Source organism: Pezoporus flaviventris, unplaced genomic scaffold (genome assembly GCF_033815535.1).
Source record: "Pezoporus flaviventris isolate CSIRO_AGI_PZ_B2104156 unplaced genomic scaffold, CSIRO_AGI_Pfla_v1 ptg000889l, whole genome shotgun sequence".
Taxonomy (NCBI): domain Eukaryota; kingdom Metazoa; phylum Chordata; class Aves; order Psittaciformes; family Psittacidae; genus Pezoporus; species Pezoporus flaviventris.
This window is the reverse complement of record NW_026893434.1, coordinates 17,348-34,678: the sequence shown is the minus strand read 5'-3', so window position 1 is coordinate 34,678 and position 17,331 is coordinate 17,348. Positions and strand designations below refer to the sequence as shown.

At 55.3% G+C, this 17,331-nt stretch overlaps 1 protein-coding gene across 1 annotated transcript; it reads right to left on the bottom strand.

Moving 5' to 3' along the window:
- Positions 1-1,258: 1,258 nt before the first annotated feature.
- Positions 1,259-16,839, bottom strand: ARHGAP35 (Rho GTPase activating protein 35). Its single transcript, XM_061444454.1, is given in 7 exon segments — positions 1,259-1,621; positions 1,623-1,638; positions 3,489-3,594; positions 3,828-3,959; positions 4,996-5,073; positions 5,166-5,310; positions 13,011-16,839. Coding segments are annotated over 7 exon segments (4,536 nt in total). The 5' UTR covers positions 16,707-16,839.
- Positions 16,840-17,331: the final 492 nt, after the last annotated feature.

Below are 17,331 nucleotides of genomic sequence, written 5' to 3'. Positions count from 1 at the left end.
ATGGATGAGGTGCAGATCCCAATGGATGAGCATCAGATCCCAATGGATGAGCTTCAGGTCTCAATGGATGAGCCTTAGATCCCAATGGATGAGCCTCAGATGGCAACGGATGAGCCTTAGATCCCAATGGATCAGGCTCAGATCCCAATGGATGAGCCTTAGATCCCAATGGATGAAGTCAGATCCCAACGGATGAGCCTTAGATCCCAACAGATGAGCTTCAGGTCTCAATGGATGAGCTTCAGGTCTCAATGGATGAGCCTTAGATCCCAATGGATGAGCTGCAGATCCCAACAGATGAGCCTTAGATCCCAACAGATGAGCCTTAGATCCCAATGGATGAGGTCAGATCCCAACGGAGGAGCCTCAGATCCCAACGGATGAGCCTTAGATCCCAACGGATGAGCTTCAGGTCTCAATGGATGAGCCTTAGATCCCAATGGATGAGCTGCAGATCCCAATGGATGAGCCTTAGATCCCAACGGATGAGCTTCAGATCCCAACGGATGAGCCTCAGATGGCAACGGATGAGCGTTAGATCCCAACGGGTGAGCCTCACATCCCATTGGATGAGCCTTAGATCCCAATGGATGAGCTTCAGATCCCAACGGATGAACCTTAGATCCCAACAGATGAGCTTTAGATCCCAACGGATGAGCGTTAGATCCCAACGGGTGAGCCTCACATCCCATTGGATGAGCCTTAGATCCCAATGGATGAGCTTCAGATCCCAACGGATGAACCTTAGATCCCAACAGATGAGCTTTAGATCCCAACGGATGAGCCTTAGATCCCAACGGGTGAGCCTCACATCCCATTGGATGAGCCTTAGATCCCAATGGATGAGCTTCAGATCCCAACGGATGAGCCTTAGATCCCAACGGATGAGCCTTAGATCCCAACGGATGAACCTTAGATCCCAACAGACGAGCCTCACATCCCAACGGATCCCTATGGGATGAGCTTCCGCCGGCGCCGGCCGGGATGCGAAGGGCTTCGGTGGCGCCGCGACCGAGGGTCCCCACGTCCTTGGCCTCGATCCTGGACGGAGAAGTCAGGAACCTCCCTGCTCGCCCGGGCTCAAGTCTATGGGGCAGCAAGGAAAGGCCAAGCCCGGAGCCGGCGCCTGCCCCCCAACAATGCCCCATGGGACCGGATGCGATGCTGGAGGTTGTGGGGAGCAGAGTGGGGTGGATGGATGGTGGTGGGGTGGGGGGGGGGGGGTGAGAGAGAGGGGCAGGGAGAAGGCTCCCGGTGCTCACGGTGCCGACGGCTCCGCGTGGGGCTGGCTCGGGAGCAGCGCTTGCACCGGCGACGGCGGCGACGGCGGCGTCCGCGGAGGCGACGCCGGAGCCGCGCCGGGGACCAGCGGGGAAGCTCCGGTGGGAAGAGACGAAGGAGAGGTGGGAACGGCACCGGGAAGCTCCGGGATGGACCGGGATGAGGAAGAGGAAGAAGAGGAGGAAGAGGAGAAGAAGAAGGGGCTCTGCTGGATGAAGAGGTCGATGATTGTCTGGTAGGTGCGCGTGGCCGTGAGCGCGTCCATGGTGCTGAAGTCCGGGCGCATGAGCGTTGGCCAGAAGCAGATGGAGAGGTTCTCGCTCGTCATCAGGTTCACGCGAGTGCTGTTGGCTCACCCTGGGCAAGGACAACGGGAGCGGCCCCATAGGAGCCTGGTAAGGGGAGGGGGGGCTCGGGGTGGGGGGGGGGAGGTCCCAATGGGATCTGCTCGGGGGGGGAAATCAATGGGATCTGGTCATGGGGGCATCAATGGGAGCGTGTTGGGGTGCTCCTGGGGGCATCCTAATGGGATCTGTTCATGGGGACATCAATGGGAGCGTGTTGGGGTGCTCCTGGAGGCATCCTAATGGGATCTGTTTCATGGGGACATCAATGGGATCCTGTTGGGGTGCTCATGGGGACGTCCCAATGGGATCCTGTTGGGGTGCTCCTGGGGGCATCCTAATGGGATCTGTTCATGGGGACATCAATGGGATCCTGTTGGGGTGCTCCTGGGGGCATCCTAATGGGATCTGTTCATGGGGACATCAATGGGAGCCTCTTGGGGTGCTCCTGGGGGCATCAATGGGAGCCTGTTGGGGTGCTCGGGGGGACATCAATGGGATCCTGTTGGGGTGCTCACGGGGACGTCCCAATGGGATCCACTCATGGGGACATCAATGGGATCCTGTTGGGGTGCTCATGGGGGCATCAATGGGATCCTGTTGGGGTGCTCATGGGGACATCAATGGGATCCTGTTGGGGTGCTCAGGGGGACGTCCCAATGGGAGCCTATTGGGGTGCTCAGGGGGGTGTCCCAATGGGATCCTGTTGGGGTGCTCGGGGGGCATCGTAATGGGATCTGTTCATGGGGACATCAATGGGAGCCTCTTGGGGTGCTCAGGGGGACATCAATGGGAGCCTGTTGGGGCACTCAGGGGGATGTCCCAATGGGATCCGCTCATGGGGACATCAATGGGATCCTGTTGGGGTGCTCGGGGGGGCATCGTAATGGGATCTGTTCATGGGGACATCAATGGGATCCTGCTGGGGTGCTCATGCGGATGTCCCAATGGGATCCTGTTGGGGCACTCAGGGGGGAGTCCCAATGGGATTCGCTCATGGGGACACCCAATGGGATCCACTCATGGGGACATCAATGGGAGCCTGTTGGGGTGCTCAGGGGGACCACCCAATGGGAGCCTGTTGGGGTGCTCAGGGGGACCACCCAATGGGAGCCTGTTGGGGTGCTCAGGGGGGCATCCCAATGGGATCTGCTCATGGGGACACCCAATGGGATCCTGTTGGGGTGCTCAGGGGGACGTCCCAATGGGATCCTGTTGGGGTGCTCAGGGGGGGCATCAATGGGATCCTGTTGGGGTGCTCAGGGGGGCATCCCAATGGGATCTGCTCATGGGGACACCCAATGGGATCTGCTCAAGGGGACGTCCCAATGGGATCTGTTCATGGGGACCATCCAATAGGATCCGCTCATGGGGACATCAATAGAATCCTGTTGGGGTGCTCATGGGGACGTCCCAGTGGGATCCTGTTGGGGTGCTCATAGGGACGTCCCAATGGGATCCTGCTGGGATGCTCATGGGGACATCAATGGAATCCACTCATGGGGACATCCCACCTGGATCCTTTTGGGATGCTCACGGTGACATCCCACCTGGATCCTTTTGGGATGCTCACGGCAACATCCCCCTTGGATCCTTTTGGGATGCTTACGGTGACATCCCACCTGGATCCTTTTGGGATGCTCATGGTGACATCCCACCTGGATCCTTTTGGGATGCTCATGGGGACATCCCACCTGGATCCTTTTGGGATGCTCACGGTGACAACCCACCTGGATCCTTTTGGGATGCTCACGGCGACATCCCCCTTGGATCCTGCATCACCTCCACACCGCCCCATCCCCAATCCTGCTTTTTTGGGTTATCCCAACATTCTCCCTGCATCCCAGCCCCCCCGATACCTACTTGTTCAAGTGGCCAATGACGTATTTGAAGACCTCATAGTTTTCCTTGGGGAATTTCCTCAGCACCTCCTTCAACGCGTGGAGCTTCTGCTCCCGGTCGTTGATCTCTGCCAAGAGGGAACAGGAAGGGTGTCAGGAAGGGCAGCAGCATCCCATGGGATTCCTCCTCTTCCAAAGGGATTGGGGGGGGGGCATCAGCATGAGCAGAACCTGGGTTCTTCCCAAGGGGAAAGGGGGAAAAAAGCAGCCCCCGTCCCCATTGCTTCCAAGGGGTGGGATCCAGGAGATGGGAATGGGGGCAGACGGGATGGGAACGGCGTTGGGAAGAGCATGGACTCACTGTGGGCTTCCACCAGCTCCACCTGCATGGAATAAGGGACCAAAGGCTCGGGCAGCTCGGAGAAGAAGCTCTTCATGGCTCCAGCCACGGTGTTGACGGTGAAATCCTTCTCAGCCAGGTCCAGGCCGTGGTCTGCAAGGGGAAGAGGCTCCTGGTTAGATCCCGGCGGCTGGAATTGCCCTTCCCAAAGAGCCAGGAGGGGCAGGAAGGTGGGGATGTGGGGCTGGAATGTGGGGGGGGTGTGGGATGGGCATGGCCCCGAGGGGCTGAGCTCTGGTGGCTGCAAGGAAAGGAAGGAGGAGGGGAAGGAAGAGGGAGGAGAGGAATGGGAATGGTCTGGGAATGGGGGAAATCCATGGAAAAGGAAGGGAAATGGAGAAAAGGCAGGGGAAAAAACAGGAAAGGGATCAAAATCCAACGGTGGGGGGGTGGGATGGGGAATCCCGGGATACAAAGGGGTTGGGATGGGGAATCTTGGGATACAAAGGGGTTGGGATGGGGAATCCCGGGATACAAAGGGGTTGGGATGGGGAATCCTGGGACACAAAGGGGTTGGGATGGGGAATCCTTGGACACAAAGGGGTTGGGATGGGGAATCCTGGGACACAAAGGGGTTGGGATGGGGAATCCTGGGATACAAAGGGGTTGGGATGGGGAATCCTGGGATACAAAGGGGTTGGGATGGGGAATCCCGGGATACAAAGGGGTTGGGATGGGGAATCCTGGGATATAAAGGGGTTGGGATGGGGAATCCTTGGACACAAAGGGGTTGGGATGGGGAATCCTGGGATACAAAGGGGTTGGGATGGGGAATCCTGGGATACAAAGGGGTTGGGATGGGGAATCCTGGGATACAAAGGGGTTGGGAAGGGGAATCCTGGGATACAAAGGGGTTGGGATGGGGAATCCCGGGATACAAAGGGGTTGGGATGGGGAATCCTGGGACACAAAGGGGTTGGGATGGGGAATCCTTGGACACAAAGGGGTTGGGATGGGGAATCCTGGGATACAAAGGGGTTGGGATTGGGAATCCTGGGATACAAAGGGGTTGGGATGGGGAATCCTGGGACACAAAGGGGTTGGGATGGGGAATCCTGGGATACAAAGGGGTTGGAATGAGGAATCCCAGGACCCAAAGGGATCGGCACAGGGAATCCCAGGAGCTCACCCTGGTCGAACTGCCTCTGCAGACTCTCCATCTCCGACTTGTTCCCGCTCACCCGATAGATCCCTTCGGTGCTGAGCCCTGGGGAGGGAGGAGCAGGTCAGGCCCCCGGGATACCCCCGGAAGAGCTGGGATGCGGAATTCCCCCCCTCCCGCCGGGACGCTGCGCTCACCCGTGGCCTCGATGTACTCGATGCAGCGCTCGATGAAGACCGGGATGGGCTTCTCGGCTGTCACCACGCCGCTCAGGGGCACCCCGAAGTAGCTGCTCTCCCACGTGCTCTTGGTGATGGACGGCCGCGGCTTGGGCTTGGGTTTCTGTGCCACAGCGGGAAGGGAGATGGAATACGCTTTATCCCGATGGATAATGCCTTATCCTGATGGATAACGCTTTATCCCGATGGAATACGCCTTATCCCGATGGATAATGCCTTATCCCGATGGATAACGCTTTATCCCGATGGAATACGCCTTATCCCGATGGATAACGCTTTATCCCGATGGAATACGCCTTATCCCGATGGAATACGCCTTATCCCAATGGATAACGCTGTATCCCGACGGAATATGCCTTATCCCGATGGATAACGCTTTATCCCGATGCAATACGCCTTATCCCAATGGATAATGCTTTATCCTGATGGAATACACCTTATCCCGATGGATAATGCCTTATCCCGATGGATAACGCTTTATCCTGATGGAATACGCCTTATCCCGATGGATAACGCTTTATCCCGATGGAATACGCCTTATCCCGATGGATAACGCTTTATCCGGATGGAATACGCCTTATCCCGATGGATAACGCTTTATCCGGATGGAATACACCTTATCTCGATGGATAACGCTTTATCCCAATGGAATACACCTTATCCCGATGGATAACGCTTTATCCCGATGGAATACGCCTTATCCCAACGGATAACGCTTTATCCGGATGGAATACTCCTTATCCCGATGGATAATGCCTTATCCCGATGGATAACGCTGTATCCCGACGGAATATGCCTTATCCTGATGGATAACGCTTTATCCCGATGCAATACGCCTTATCCCAATGGATAATGCTTTATCCCGATGGAATACGCCTTATCCCAACAGATAACGCTTTATCCCGATGGAATAAGCTGTATCCCGATGGATAACGCTTTATCCCGATGGAATACGCCTTATCCCGATGGATAACGCTTTATCCCGATGGAATACGCCTTATCCCGATGGATAACGCTTTATCCCGATGGAATACGCCTTATCCCGATGGATAACGCTTTATCCCGATGGAATACGCCTTATCCCAATGGATAATGCTTTATCCCAATGGATAACGCTTTATCCCGATGGATAATGCCTTATCCCAACGGATAACGCTTTATCCCGATGGAATACGCTGTATCCCGACGGATAACGCTTTATCCTGATGGAATACGCCTTATCCCGATGGATAACGCTTTATCCCGATGGAATACGCCTTATCCCGATGGAATACGCCTTATCCCGATGGATAACGCTGTATCCCGACGGAATATGCCTTATCCCGATGGATAACGCTTTATCCCGATGCAATACGCCTTATCCCAATGGATAATGCTTTATCCTGATGGAATACACCTTATCCCGATGGATAATGCCTTATCCCGATGGATAACGCTTTATCCTGATGGAATACGCCTTATCCCGATGGATAACGCTTTATCCCGATGGAATACGCCTTATCCCGATGGATAACGCTTTATCCGGATGGAATACGCCTTATCCCGATGGATAACGCTTTATCCGGATGGAATACACCTTATCTCGATGGATAACGCTTTATCCCAATGGAATACACCTTATCCCGATGGATAACGCTTTATCCCGATGGAATACGCCTTATCCCAACGGATAACGCTTTATCCGGATGGAATACTCCTTATCCCGATGGATAATGCCTTATCCCGATGGATAACGCTGTATCCCGACGGAATATGCCTTATCCTGATGGATAACGCTTTATCCCGATGCAATACGCCTTATCCCAATGGATAATGCTTTATCCCGATGGAATACGCCTTATCCCAACAGATAACGCTTTATCCCGATGGAATAAGCTGTATCCCGATGGATAACGCTTTATCCCGATGGAATACGCCTTATCCCGATGGATAACGCTTTATCCCGATGGAATACGCCTTATCCCGATGGATAACGCTTTATCCCGATGGAATACGCCTTATCCCGATGGATAACGCTTTATCCCGATGGAATACGCCTTATCCCAATGGATAATGCTTTATCCCAATGGATAACGCTTTATCCCGATGGATAATGCCTTATCCCAACGGATAACGCTTTATCCCGATGGAATACGCTGTATCCCGATGGATAACGCTTTATCCTGATGGAATACGCCTTATCCCGATGGATAACGCTTTATCCCGATGGAATACGCCTTATCCCAATGGATAACGCTTTATCCCGATGGAATACGCTGTATCCCGACGGATAACGCTTTATCCTGATGGAATACGCCTTATCCCGATGGATAACGCTTTATCCCGATGGAATACGCTGTATCCCGACGGATAACGCTTTATCCTGATGGAATACGCCTTATCCCGATGGAATACGCCTTATCCCGATGGATAATGCTTTATCCCAATGGATAACGCTTTATCCCGATGGAATACACCTTATCCCGATGGATAATGCCTTATCCCGACGCATTACGCCTTATCCCGATGGGATACGCCTTATCCCGACGGATAACGCTTTATCCGGATGGAATACGCCTTATCCCGATGGAATACGCCTTATCCTGATGGAATATGCCTTATTCCGATGGATAACGCTTTATCCTGATGGATAACGCTTTATCCCGATGGAATACGCTTTATCCCAATGGATAATGCCTAATCCCGATGGATAACGCTTTATCCCGATGGAATATGCCTTATCCCGACGGATAATGCTTTATCCGGATGGAATACACCCTATCCCGATGGATAATGCTTTATCCCAATGGATAATGCTTTATCCCGATGGAATACGCCTTATCCCGATGGATAATGCTTTATCCTAACAGATTACGCCTTATCCCGACGGATTACGCCTTACCCCGATGCATTACGCCTTATCCCGATGAAATGCGCCTAACCCCGACGCATTACACCTTACCCCGATGGATTACGCCTTATCCCAACATATTACACCTTATCCCGATGGAATACGCCTTATCCCGACGGACAACGCCTTATCCCAATTGATTACGCCTTATCCCGATGGACTATGCTTTACCCTGACGCATTATGCCTTATCCCGACAGATTACGCCTTATCCCGAAGGACTACGCCTTATCCCGACGGATTACGCCTTATCCCAATGGATTATAGTTTATCCCAATGGATTATGGTTTATCCCGATGGATTATGGTTTATCCCAATGGTTCCCTGCCTATCCCAATGGTTTACGGCTTATCCCAGTGGTTTCCTGCTTATCCCAATGGTTTATTGCTTGTCTCAATGGTTAATAGCTCATCCCAATGGTTTATGGCTTATCCAAATGGTTTCCTGTTTATCCCAATAGTTTATGGCTTATCCCAATGCTTTCCCGTTGATCCCAGTGGTTTCCTGTTTATCCCAATGGTTTATGTCTTATCCCAATGGTTTATTGCTTGTCTCAATGGTCAATAGCTCATCCCAATGGTTTATGGCTTATCCCAATGGTTTCTTGCTCATCCCAATGGGTTCCTGTTTATCCCAATGGTTTCTTGCTTATCCCAATGGATTATGTCTTATCCCAATGGTTTATGACTTATCCCAATGGATTATGTCTTATCCCAATGGTTTATGTCTTATCCCAATGGCTTCTTGCTCATCCCAGTGGTTTATGGCTTATCCCAATGGTTTATGACTCATCTCAATGGATTATGGCTTATCCCAATGGTTTATGGCTTATCCCAATGGTTTATGGCTTATCCCAATGGTTTATGACTTATCCCAATGGTTTATGGCTTATCCCAATGGTTTATGGCTCATCCCAGTGGTTTATGGCTCATCCCAGTGGTTTCTTGCTCATCCCAATGGTTTATGGCTTATCCCAATGGATTATGGTTTATCCCAATGGTTTATGACTTATCCCAATGGCTTCTTGTTCATCCCAATGGTTTATGGCTTATCCCAATGGTTTATGACTTATCCCAATGGTTTATGACTTATCCCAATGGTTTATGTCTTATCCCAATGGTTTATGTCTTATCCCAATGGTTTATGACTTATCCCAATGGTTTATGTCTTATCCCAATGGTTTATGACTTATCCCAATGGTTTATGTCTTATCCCAATGGTTTATGTCTTATCCCAATGGTTTATGACTTATCCCAATGGTTTATGACTTATCCCAATGGTTTATGACTTATCCCAATGGTTTATGACTTATCCCAATGGTTTATGACTTATCCCAATGGTTTATGACTTATCCCAATGGTTTATGGCTTATCCCAATGCTTTCCCGTTGATCCCAGTGGTTTCCTGTTTACCCCACTGGTTTCCCGTTGATCCCAGTGGTTTCCTGTTTATCCCAATGCTTTCCCGTTGATCCCAGTGGTTTCCTGTTTACCCCACTGGTTTCCCGTTGATCCCAGTGGTTTCCTGTTTATCCCAATGCTTTCCCGTTGATCCCAGTGGTTTCCTGTTTACCCCACTGGTTTCCCGTTGATCCCAGTGGTTTCCTGTTTACCCCACTGGTTTCCCGTTGATCCCAGTGGTTCCTGTTTACCCCACTGGTTTCCCGTTGATCCCAGTGGTTTCCTGTTTACCCCACTGGTTTCCCGTTGATCCCAACCGTGTATGGCTTATCCCAGTGGATCAGCTCTTGGCAGGACCCAAACCCTCCCGCGACCCCATGGATGGAGCTTGGAGGCCCTGGGACAGGAGAACCCGTCCCTTCCTAGGGAGCCTTGAAGGTCTCTCCCATTCCTTGCCCTGGAGCTCTCCTGGCCCTCAGGATCCCACCACTTCAGCCCCACAGATTCCCCCCCCCCCCCCCAAGATCCATCCCATTGTCCATGGGGACCCCGGCACTGCTCCCCCCCCCTTCCAAGCCAAGAACCCTGAGGGATGCCCCCTAAGAACAAGAGGCCTTCATGGTGCTCCTCAAACCATGTCCACACCGTGTCCACACCACGTCCTTCATGGTGCTCCTCACACCATGTCCACACCACGTCCTTCATGGTGCTCCTCACACCATGTCCACACCATGTCCTTCATGGTGCTCCTCACACCATGTCCACCCCATGTCCACACCATGTCCTTCATGGTGCTCCTCAAACCATGTCCACACCGTGTCCACACCACATCCTTCATGGTGCTCCTCAAAACATGTCCACACCACGTCCTTCGTGGTGCTCCTCACACCATGTCCACCCCATGTCCACACCATGTCCTTCATGGTGCTCCTCACACCATGTCCACACCGTGTCCACCCTATGTCCTTCATGGTGCTCCTCACACCATGTCCACCCCATGTCCACACCATGTCCTTCATGGTGCTCCTCAAACCATGTCCACCCCATGTCCACACCATGTCCTTCATGGTGCTCCTCAAACCATGTCCACACCGTGTCCACACCAAGTCCTTCATGGTGCTCCTCACACCATGTCCACACCACGTCCTTCATGGTGCTCCTCACACCATGTCCACACCGTGTCCACACCACGTCCTTCATGGTGCTCCTCACACCACGTCCTTCATGGTGCTCCTCACACCATGTCCACCCCATGTCCACACCACATCCTTCATGGTGCTCCTCACCCTGTCCACACCATGTCCACACCACATCCTTCATGGTGCTCCTCACACCCTGTCCACACCATGTCCACACCACATCCTTCATGGTGCTCCTCACACCATGTCCACCCCATGTCCACACCACATCCTTCATGGTGCTCCTCACCCTGTCCACACCATGTCCACACCACATCCTTCATGGTGCTCCTCACACCATGTCCACACCACGTCCTTCATGGTGCTCCTCACACCATGTCCACACCGTGTCCACACCACGTCCTTCATGGTGCTCCTCACACCACGTCCTTCATGGTGCTCCTCACACCATGTCCACACCACATCCTTCATGGTGCTCCTCACACCACATCCTTCATGGTGCTCCTCACACCATGTCCACACCACGTCCTTCATGGTGCTCCTCACACCGTGTCCACACCACGTCCTTCATGGTGCTCCTCACACCCTGTCCACCCCACATCCTTCATGGTGTTCCTCACACCATGTCCACACCATGTCCTTCATGGTGTTCCTCACACCATGTCCACACCACATCCTTCATGGTGCTCCTCACACCCTGTCCACACCCTGTCCACCCCACATCCTTCATGGTGTTCCTCACACCATGTCCACACCACATCCTTCATGGTGCTCCTCACCCTGTCCACACCATGTCCACACCACATCCTTCATGGTGCTCCTCACACCCTGTCCACACCATGTCCACACCACATCCTTCATGGTGCTCCTCACACCCTGTCCACACCACATCCTTCATGGTGCTCCTCACACCATGTCCACACCATGTCCTTCATGGTGCTCCTCACCCCATGTCCACCCCACATCCTTCATGGTGTTCCTCACACCATGTCCACACCACGTCCTTCATGGTGCTCCTCACCCCATGTCCACACCACATCCTTCATGGTGCTCCTCACACCATGTCCACACCACATCCTTCATGGTGCTCCTCACCCCATGTCCACACCACGTCCTTCATGGTGCTCCTCACACCATGTCCACACCACATCCTTCATGGTGCTCCTCACACCATGTCCACACCACGTCCTTCATGGTGCTCCTCACACCGTGTCCACACCACGTCCTTCATGGTGCTCCTCACACCCTGTCCACCCCACATCCTTCATGGTGTTCCTCACACCATGTCCACACCATGTCCTTCATGGTGCTCCTCACACCGTGTCCTTCATGGTGCTCCTCAAACCATGTCCACCCCATGTCCACACCACATCCTTCATGGTGCTCCTCAAACCATGTCCACCCCATGTCCACACCACATCCTTCATGGTGTTCCTCACACCATGTCCACACCACATCCTTCATGGTGTTCCTCACACCCTGTCCACACCACATCCTTCATGGTGCTCCTCACACCCTGTCCACCCCACATCCTTCATGGTGTTCCTCACACCATGTCCACACCACATCCTTCATGGTGTTCCTCACACCGTGTCCTTCATGGTGCTCCTCAAACCATGTCCACACCATGTCCACACCACATCCTTCATGGTGCTCCTCACACCACGTCCTTCATGGTGCTCCTCACACCACGTCCTTCATGGTGCTCCTCACACCATGTCCACACCACATCCTTCATGGTGCTCCTCACACCATGTCCACACCACATCCTTCATGGTGCTCCTCACACCATGTCCACACCACATCCTTCATGGTGCTCCTCACACCATGTCCACACCACATCCTTCATGGTGCTCCTCACACCATGTCCACACCACATCCTTCATGGTGCTCCTCACACCATGTCCACACCACATCCTTCATGGTGCTCCTCACACCATGTCCACACCACGTCCTTCATGGTGTTCCTCACACCATGTCCACACCACAGCCTTCATGGTGTTCCTCACACCGTGTCCTTCATGGTGCTCCTCAAACCATGTCCACACCATGTCCACACCACATCCTTCATGGTGCTCCTCACCCCATGTCCACACCACATCCTTCATGGTGCTCCTCACACCACGTCCTTCATGGTGCTCCTCACACCATGTCCACACCACATCCTTCATGGTGCTCCTCACACCACATCCTCCACGGTGTTCCTCACCAACCCTTGCCCCATCCACGTCCCCCAATAACCCGTTCCATGGGGTTGCCCAACCACAACCTCACCCCCCACCCCCACCCCCCGACCCCAAACCCATGGCTCCACCCTGCCCCCATCCAACCCTCCCACCCCAACCTCTCGCCTTCCAACCCCACAGCGCCCCTACCTTCGTCGTCCTCCTCAAGCTCCTCAAGATGTTCCTCCTCCTTGGGTCCTCTCCGTCGGCCGTCTCATAGGGAATAACGGCGTTATCCCCCTTGTAGCCTTGGGAAGTCTGATCCTCCTCCTTCTTCCTGATGGGGCCCAGCTCGTCATCGCTGCCGACGCTGAAGCTGGTCCTGTAGCTCGCAAACCTGCCCAACCTGGAGCAGCGGGTCCTGTAGAGCACCGGTTTGGCCACCACGGACACCTTGCGGCCCCTCTCCAAGGAGCTCGTGTCCATCTCGCTGTCGGAGCCGTTGCCGCTGCCGTTGGATTGGGCCTTGTTGATGTTCCGGATGGTGATGATCTTGCCCTGGGTGCTGTCGTGAGGCACGGAGTAGATGTTCTCCTCTTCGTTGCGCGGCTTCACCACGGCGTCCATGGGCTCGGCGTAGTCGGAAGGGTCGAAGCAATCCGTGGGCAGCCAGCTTCCGGATGTCATGGATTTCCTCTGCCCGTCCCGGTGGCCTTGCTCCAAGTAGGAGAGGTCCCCCTTGGTAAGGTCAAAATGCACGGGGGGCTTTGGTTTCACCGGAGGAGGGACCTTGTTGTTGAGCTTGCTCTCGAAGGTGCTCATGACCGAGATGAAAGACAAGCCGTCGTTCCCCTCCAGCTCCATGGAGAGCTTCGAGTGGTCTTTGGCCAAGGTGGGCATGGACAAGTCCTCTCTGAAGGGGCTGTAAGTGGGAGGCTCCACGTCCTCCTCCGAGTCCTGCAGGTTGGAATTGCAGAGAGGGGAATCGGCTCGCGGCGAGTTGAAGACCTCCTCGGTGGTGCTGCAGGCTTCGGCCACGTTGTCGTACATGTGGGTGGCCTCGATGATGGTCTTCTTCTCCAGCACGTCCTTAAAGAAGGAGTGGAAGATCTCCAGCTTGTGCTGGGGCTGGCTGCAGGGAATGGTGGTGAACTTGCCGTCGATCTCCTGGGCGATCTCTTCCCCTTCGGTGAGCTGCTCCCTGCTCAGGTCGTTGTCCAGGATGTCGATGGAGCCGTCGGTGAGCGCCACGACCTGGATGGGGATGATGTCCTGCACCTCGCACAGGAAGGCACGGAGCATGGCCAAGGACGCCTTGCGCTTGGCCGAGTAGAAGACGATGTAGCCGTGGACCAGGCGGCTCTTGCGGACGCTGAAGGAGGAGTGGTAGGAGAGGAGGGAGAGCTCCACGCGCCTCTTGTGGGGCCCGATGGAGAGCTCGAGGAGGACGGAGCTGCTGCTGCCGCACTGGGAAGGCCGATAGCTCGGGGACTGCAGGATGGGCAGGAGGATGTCGTCCGTGTGGAAGGGATCGCCACACATGAGGCACATGACGATGCGGAGCTCAACGTCCGCCAGGTCCTTGATGCTGGCGGTGGAGCTGACGAGGTTCAGGTTGCGTTTGGAGTCCAACAAGCCCTTCAGGACCTGGCTGATCTGCTTCTCGTTGATGTTCCTGCCGTACCCGATGCCGGCAGAGGCAGGGTCCAAGAAGACGCACTGGAGCTTGCTGGCGATCTGCTGGCCCTGCTGGATGAGGCTCTGCAAGGTCTCCCCGCTCGTGTCCCCCCTCTTGTTGACCAGGATGAGGGTGAGGGGCAGGTGAACCAAGTGGTTGTCCCTCCTGCCCAGCGTGGACTCGCGGCTCTTCTCGATGCTCTCCACCACGTAGGACAAGGACTCCTTGGAGTTGTAAAGGCAAAGACACCCGTGGGGCTGGAAGGTGGGGGTCTGGAAGGAGTTGACGGGGAGCCTGACGTTGCCCTCGATGGGCCTCAGGGCCAGCTCGTACATCTTGCCCTCGATCACGTACTTGTCGTCGTTGGTGCACAGCGCCCGGATCTCGTTGGCCAGCTCTCGGGCCAGGCCGTCCTTGCCCAGGATGACCAGGTTGATCCTGTCGATGGTGGGGTCGGCGAGCAGGTTCCTCTGGTTGCGCTCGGCGGGGCGGATGAAGCGGGAGCTGATGAGCTGCTCGATCCTGGAGTCCACGCACAGAGGGCAGCTGGGACAGGTCTCCTTGGTGGGGTGGTAGACGAAGTGGATGTGCTTGAGGATGAGGGCGTCGCGCTCGGCCTGCAGCTTCTGCAGGGCCTTGAAGCGCTGCTCCTCGCCCAGCACGTCCTGGATGACGCCCATCTTCTCCTTGCTGGGCTTGGCGTCGAGCTCCAGCTCGTAGAAGAGCTCCGAGTATTCCAAGAGCAGCTCCTGGAACTCCTCCTTGGCCTTCTCGATGATCTGCTTTTGGTGCTTGCTGTAGATGTCCATGTAGATGGACTCCTCCAGCCACATGTAGAAGTCCTCGTTCATGATGAAGCTCCGCGCTTCCTCCCAGGGCTTGCCAGGGGTGATGAAGGGCGAAGTCTCCAGGTTCTCCTTGAAGGCTCTCCTCATCTCCGCCCTCTTCCTCTCGTTCCTCAGCTTTTCCAAGTGAGCTTCGTAGAGCTGCTTGGCCGGTTGGGTCTCCATCAGGTCGAAGGGGATGCGCTCGTTCTCCATGTTGTCGATGTGGCTCGTGGCGTCCCAGGGGGTCTCTTCCAAGACAACGAACCACTTGAGGAAGTCCGCCTTCGTCTCCAAGAGCTTCTCCACCTTGACGCAGCTCAGGTGGTCCAGCTCATCCAGGTCCGGGATGAGGGCCTCGAAGGCTTGAGGGAGCACGGCCAGGTACATCTTCCGCCGCCGCTCGATGTGCTCCTGCTTGAGGCGATGCACGTGCTGCAGGAAGAGCTTCTTGGCCTTCTGGGTCCCTTCCAGGTAGACGTAGTCCTGGTACTCGGGGGAGGACTGCATCTTGAAGCTCACGTTGCTCCACGTCTCGTTGTGGCTCTTCACGATGCGGCTGACCAACCACTCGTACTTGTCCTTGGCGGCGGCGATCTGTTGGCTCTGCTGCTTCAAGGCTTCGAAGTAAGGGATGATCTTGGTCTTCCCTCTGCTCTTGTCGATGAGCTGCACCAAGGTGCTGAAGGCCAAGTCAATGTTCACGTTGGACCTAGCAGAGGTCTCCACCACCTGGAGGCTCTTCTTGCTTAAGGCAAAAGTGTGGGCGTCCCGGATGTACCGCTCCACCCCTTCGTCGCACTTGCTCAGCACCACCACGATGGGCTTCTTGGTCTTGGCCAACTGGTTGTAGAGGTTGGAGACGAACTTGAGCTGCTCATCGAAGTTCCTGTTCATGCCCCTGCTGACGTCCACGCAGAGGAGGAAGCCGTCGACCAGCAGCTTGCCGTCGGGCATCTGCTTCTGCTCAAAGTCCTGCTCCAAGCCCAGCTGGTCCGTGCAGAAGTACATGAGCTTCTCGGCCGAAGCCAGCTTGGTGGCAGCAGCCCTCTTGATGTAGGGCTGCAGCGCGGTGCTGCGGTGGGGCTGGAAGGTCTGGTCGTCGATGAACTCCGTCTGCTCCACCACGTGCAGCTTGCACTCGCCGCAGTCCTCCAGGGCTCTACCCACCTCTCCCCAGTAGAGGAAATGGTCATTGTTGACCACTCGGCCCCCAAAGTCGCTGGTGCTGAGCACCGAGGTGTGATCCAGGTGGAAATCGTCGGCGCTGGGCCGCACGAAGCGGTTGCAGAGGCAGGACTTGCCGACGCCGCACTGACCCTTCTCCTTCTCCGTGCCGGATAAACCCACCACGCTGACGTTGTAGGTGGGGATGCGGACATCCTGCTTCCTGGCCATCATCATCGTCCGCACATCCTGTCCCACTCAACGGCTTCGCAGAGGATTCCCCGCGGCGCCGGGGACGAGACGACCGCTTCTCAAGGCAGGAAGGGCGCGGGAAGGACGGGCTCCCACCTCCTCATCCCGCAGGGACCGGCAGGCGTGGGGCTCCGTGGGCCTCGGGGTTGGGGTTTGGGGGGGCTCGACGGCCCAGGTTCTCCCCTAGGAGGAAGGGAAAGCATCGTCACTGGGGACCATCCCCATCCTGCTCCTCACAAACCCAACCCCAAGCCCCAGGCCCCGGCGGCACCAATCCCGGCGTCCCGAACGCCGCATCCCACCGCAACCCGCAGCAGAGGGAAGAGCCAGAGGGATCCATAGGGATGTGGGGAAGGGGGGGGGGGGGGTTGGCGTTCCCAATTGGAAGGAAAGGGGGCGAAAGGAAGCATCCCTTTGGTGGTGGAAGGGGGGACACTGCAATGGGTTGAATGGGGAAGGAAGGGATGAAACGGGGCAGAGCCGCATTCCCAACTGGAATAACGTCTTCCCACCAGCAGGAAGCCGTTTTAGGTCTAAAGCACTCAACCCCATGGCACGACAAAGCATCTTCCCAGCCATTCCCAATGGATCTCCAACCCCATTCCCAAGG